The 5,621-nt window shown below is 49.0% G+C and overlaps 1 protein-coding gene across 1 annotated transcript; it reads right to left on the reverse strand.

The window, feature by feature from the left end:
- Positions 1–861: 861 nt before the first annotated feature.
- Positions 862–5,043, reverse strand: LOC147333276 (keratin, type I cytoskeletal 50 kDa-like). The gene is made up of 7 exons (XM_086290357.1): positions 4,620–5,043; positions 3,997–4,079; positions 3,533–3,689; positions 3,157–3,318; positions 1,566–1,691; positions 1,263–1,483; positions 862–1,034 (listed from the first exon to the last, which is right to left on the reverse strand). Exons 1-7 carry the CDS (start codon positions 4,992–4,994, stop codon positions 935–937), a joined length of 1,224 nt encoding a protein of 407 aa, XP_086146483.1. The 5' UTR covers positions 4,995–5,043; the 3' UTR covers positions 862–934.
- Between the last annotated feature and the right edge of the window lie 578 nt (positions 5,044–5,621).

Here is a 5,621-nt window from a genome sequence, read left to right on the forward strand (position 1 = left end):
AATTGAGCTTCTGTCTCATCAGTCCACTGAACATTTCCCCAGACGTTTCGGGGATCATCCCCTTGCAGCTCTCCAATGGAAAGCCTTAGAAATGTCTCTGTAAGCCAGACTGACGGACCTCAGTGACTTTGTTTCTCAGCTGTGAGCTCTGAGCCTCCTGACCTGCTGTCTGTCTACACTACGTGGTGCAAGACCAAAGCCAGGAAGCTCATGATGGACCCCTCCCATCCCAACAATGGACTCTTCTCACTGTTGAGGTCTGGGAAGCGCTTTCCTTAAGACCAGAACAGGCTGGACTCTCTCTTATACATCAGCAACTGTTTATTTGCACTTTATAATTTCCTAAATTTGTTCATCTGCACTTTGAATTTATGTTTTTTTTTTTACCTTAAATTTTACTGTAAAGTTTTACATTTTAATTTGAATATTATGTACATTTCTTGGTAATTTAGTTTTATGTTTACTTTTATGTTTAGTTTTTTATGGTCGGCATTGCACAGCAACATTTCACTGCGTGTTGTACTATGATTGCATACGTGACAAATAAAATTTGTGCTGCTTTTAGACATGGAGTCGCCTGCTTTGCTCCAGCAGACAGGCAAGCACTAAGAGAATTTTAAAACCTCCTCACTTTGTACAGCAGTTATGATGAAGGGTAAGTGTCTATAATTTGTCTGCAAATGTGTGTAATCTGTAATTTTTGCTGCATTTATGGGGACGGATTCAATGCTGGAGCCTCTGCTGGACGTTAGAGGAACTGCAGCTCTGAATGTTGATGTTCATTCATTTAACTGTATTTAGACATTTAAAAAGTGTAATGTCGCTGCTCAGAGGGAGAGAGAACTGAAACACACACATTGATCAGTTCATCAGGAGAGTTTTATTTGTGCACTTCTGAGAACGTTTAGGAACGTGTTGACGGATGTTTGTCGTCTCATTTCGTCTCCTGAGTTTCAGTGGTCACCTCTCCGTCCTCAGTGATCTCTTTGGTGATAATCAACACTTTGCGAGTGGTGGTTTTGGAGGAAGACGAGCTGTGGGAAACACAGAGACACAAATCCAGTTAATGTATCATCCTTTCAGCAAAAGCTACCTGTGCTGTTATTCAACATAGCAGTTGATTGAGATCAGTGCAGAGGTGCATCTGCTAACTTTCATATTAGGACGTTTAATCAGAGATCAGTAGCAAAGTGTTTGAAACCAAATCAGTGGGAAACGTGTAGCAGTAGCTGGTTCCTGATGATGGACGTGTGCCTGCTCACCTGTCCAGTTCTCCATCCAGCAGCCTTCTGTACTCTGCAATCTCCATCTCCAGCCTGGTTTTGATGTCAAGCAGCATCTGGTAATCTTGTCGCTGACGCTCCAGGTCAGCCCTCAGCTGCATCAACTGTTCTTCAAGAGACGTCACCTGCCGCTGGTAACCTGCCAGCATGCTGGCGTACCTGCTCTGGGTTTCGGCTAGAGTGTGCTCCAGAGACTTTTTCTGGGGATGAGAAGAAAGAGTCTCAGAAGATTTGCAGAATCGAACACTGAGGAAAAGTCAGCAGTCAAAGGTTAAAACTCACCATACTGAGCTGCGCTTGGAGCTCGATCTCCACACTTTGCAGGCTTCGTTTGAGCTCTGTGATCTCAGAGCGAGAAGACTGAAGAACCTCTGTGCTCTCAGTGACCGTCTTATTCAGCTCATCAGACTGGAAACACACAGACACACACAGACACACACAGACACGCACACACAGACACGCACACACAGACACGCACACACAGACACACACAGACACACACAGACACGCACACACAGACACACACAGACACGCACACACAGACACACACAGACACGCACAGACACACACAGACACACACAGACACGCACACAGACACGCACACACAGACACACACAGACACGCACAGACACGCACACAGACACGCACAGACACGCACAGACACGCACACAGACACGCACAGACACACACAGACACGCACACAGACGCACACAGACACGCACACAGACACGCACACACAGACACACACAGACACGCACAGACACGCACACAGACACGCACAGACACGCACAGACACGCACACAGACACGCACAGACACGCACAGACACACACAGACACACACAGACACGCACACAGACGCACACAGACACGCACAGACACGCACAGACACACACAGACACACACAGACACGCACACAGACGCACACACAGACACACACAGACACACACAGACACGCACAGACACACACAGACACACACACACAGACACACACAGACACGCACAGACACGCACAGACACACACAGACACGCACACAGACGCACACACAGACACACACAGACACGCACAGACACACACAGACACACACAGACACGCACACAGACGCACACACAGACGCACACACAGACACACACAGACACGCACACAGACACGCACACACAGACACGCACAGACACACACAGACACGCACAGACACACACAGACACGCACACAGACGCACACACAGACACGCACAGACACACACAGACACGCACAGACACACACAGACACACACACACACACGCACACACACACACACAGACCCACACAGACGCACACAGACGCACGCAGACACGCACAGACACACACACACACACACACACAGACACACACAGACACACACACAGACACGCACAGACACACACACACACACACGCACAGACACACACAGACACACACAGACACGCACACACACACACACACACACACACACACACAGACGCACACAGACACACACAGACGCACGCACACAAAAGTCAGAAACACATCTGAAATGGTTGCAGGACCAACATCAGCACCTATGCAGGCGACACTTTGCTGGCTTGATTTAATATGTTGCCTTATGCCAGGACACTTTAACTCTACGAGCACGTAGGAGCAAAATCAATGTTTAAGAGTAAAAGTTTTACTAATAGATCTTTACAGTTTTTTACTAAATCAGAGATTGAGTGCAGTTCCTCCTGTTGCCACTAGACTGCGTTAATAAACTCTAAGTTTTACTGGGGAAAACTCATCTTTTAGCCTTTGCTGTCACAAAGAGCTTCTGTTTCAGCTGTGTTTGTCTAAACAGATCGTATCTCAGACGAATTCATGGCTGTTTTGCGGTTAAGTCTCACCTTGGTCTGGAACCAGGCCTCCAGGTCTCTGCGGTTCTTGGTAGCAACGTTCTCGTAGTGATCTCTGATTTGGGCCATAACTGCATTCAGATCCTCCTGAGGAGCAGCATCCACCTCCACGTTCACCTGACCGCTCATCTGGGAGCGCAGCGCGAGCAAGTCCTGCGGAAGAAGAAAGCATCGCCCGTAATGCAGAGATGGAGCTTTAATAACTAATAATTCAGGCAATAAGTTTTACTTTGGGTCTTGAATTTCAGTCTTCTCTCTAAACACATCAGCTTGTTCTAAGTCTAATAGTTTATAAATGTGCAATCATAGTTATTTCATCCATTTAATTATTATTTTCTTCATAGTTGGTCTCTGGTTTTACTCCCACCTCCTCGTGGTTCTTCTTCAGGTGGATGAGTTCCTCCTTCAGAGACTCGATCTGCATCTCCAGGTCGGATCTCGTCATCGTCAGCTCGTCGAGGACCTTCCTCAGCCCAGCGATGTCAGCCTCCACACTCTGACGCATGCTCAGCTCGTTCTCGTACCTGTACAGCAACGAGCAGCATCGAATGAGTCATCCAAACCGTGGGAGCTGTGGGAGCTGGACCTACTTTACATCTCAGTGGGAAGCCTGGTGTGGATGGTGGGTGTTTTTTTGCATGTGGTCACATGAGAGAGTTTTAGGGTTACTTGCAAATATTTCTGGAGATGCTCAGTCCCAAACATCAGAACTCTGATCTTGGAATTCAGAATCCATCCTTTAGAGTTTCTTTGCTTAGTGGTGGATGCAGCTTAAATACTGAAGCAGTGCATTCGACGTGCACTAACCCCAGAAAATTGAAAGTGACTCACTTCATTTTGAAGTCGTCAGCAGCCAGCTTGGCGTTATCAATCGTCAGGTAAAGGGATCCATTTGTGTTGGTGGCGTCCAGGATCTAAAACAGAAGGAGGAAATATTCAGGCCTTAACTGTGGAGTGTTGTTGGGATGAGGATATCATGTGACAGGCGTGGCTCCCTGCCCCGGCCTCACCGCCAGTTCACCACCTGCTGCAGAAATGATTAACAAACAATAAGAATATGCAAAGTGCAAACAAATTCCCCCTCGTGGTTTCATGTACAACCAGAGAGGTGACCTCGGGTGTGGCCGCACCTGCAGGAAGTCACAGATCCTGCTGCAGGGCGCGTCGGAGAGGGGGGTCGGTTTCACGCACCTCCCGTGTTTCACATGACCTCACAGCTCTATTCTCTCTTTTGTGTCTCGTCTTAGTGGCATCTCACCAAGACGTTTCACTGAGAACGAACTCGAGCCAAAAACGTCACCACATATAAAAGTGCAACATGTCTGACATGGAAAACCATCAAGCAGCAGCCGAGCTCCGGCAGGACGAGCCGCCGCACGCCCTCCCCAGATCCTCCTCATGATACACTTTGGTATTTTCGCCATGTTTACAGATGAGAAAGAAGCTGCTCTCACCTTGTCCTGCAGGTCCTTTATGGTGGCGTAGTAGGCAGAGTAGTCGTTCCCCTCTACTTTGGTCTTCTTCTCAAGGAACTCCTTGATCTTCAGCTCCAGGTTGGCATTGGCCGTCTCCAGGTTGCGCACCTTCTCCAGGTAGGAGGCCAGGCGGTCGTTCAGGTTCTGCATGGCCATCTTCTTGTTGTCTGAGATATCAACGGCGTCGGCCAGCTCGAAGCCACCAGACCCGAGACCTGCGGCAGCAGAGGAGAAGTTCCTGGAAGCGCTTGTGCTGGAGATGCGGACGTTGTGTCCCCCGGCGCCGCCGTACATGCTGTCGGCCCTCATGGAGCCGGGGCGAGATCCTGAGAGACGGTAGGACAGGTTGGACATGCTGGAGACTTTTTTCTGCTCTGGACAGAGACGAGGAGAGAATGAACCGGAGACCAGCTCAAGCTGCTTTTATGCAGGTGAGGGAGGGATTCAGATACGGCCCCCGCCCCAGCGCAGCACTCCACCCATACCCCCACCCCCACCATGCCTCGGGGCAGGCTGAAAGGAATTTTGTATGTGCCTTTCGAAATCTACGTCCATACCTGAGTCTCTGAGGTGAGTGGGTGTCCCCCCCTCCTCAGATCTGATTCATCGTTTCAAACCGAAGTGTCCTCTTTCCCACGTCCAACGGATTCCTGCCATCGTGTCGCAGCCTGTCTGTTGTTTCTGTGTGTTGTTTTTGTGCCCTGCAGGCCTGCAGCTGCTCCTCCTCCTGCTTATTGTGCAACCAAACAATGAAACACTTTGTTCCCGGCCTGCATTCTGCCTCCACCTGCTGTCAGCAAACACGGAGGGACAGCGCTCCACACCAACATCAGGACAAGAACAACACGGAAAAACACGGAAACACGATTATCTAAGATATTCGTGTGACGAGGCTGTGATTGGTGTGTTTGTCACGCTACGAATCAGGAACTGCTGTTTGAGTAAATAAATGAAATCAAAATCTTCAGACAGTGAAGCATA

The sequence above is a fragment of the Aulonocara sp. 'chitande type north' Nkhata Bay genome, linkage group LG4 (assembly GCF_057382095.1).
Source record: "Aulonocara sp. 'chitande type north' Nkhata Bay isolate Kocher_YH1m ecotype deep benthic linkage group LG4, A_spYH_male_GT1.1, whole genome shotgun sequence".
NCBI lineage: Eukaryota > Metazoa > Chordata > Actinopteri > Cichliformes > Cichlidae > Aulonocara > Aulonocara sp. 'chitande type north' Nkhata Bay.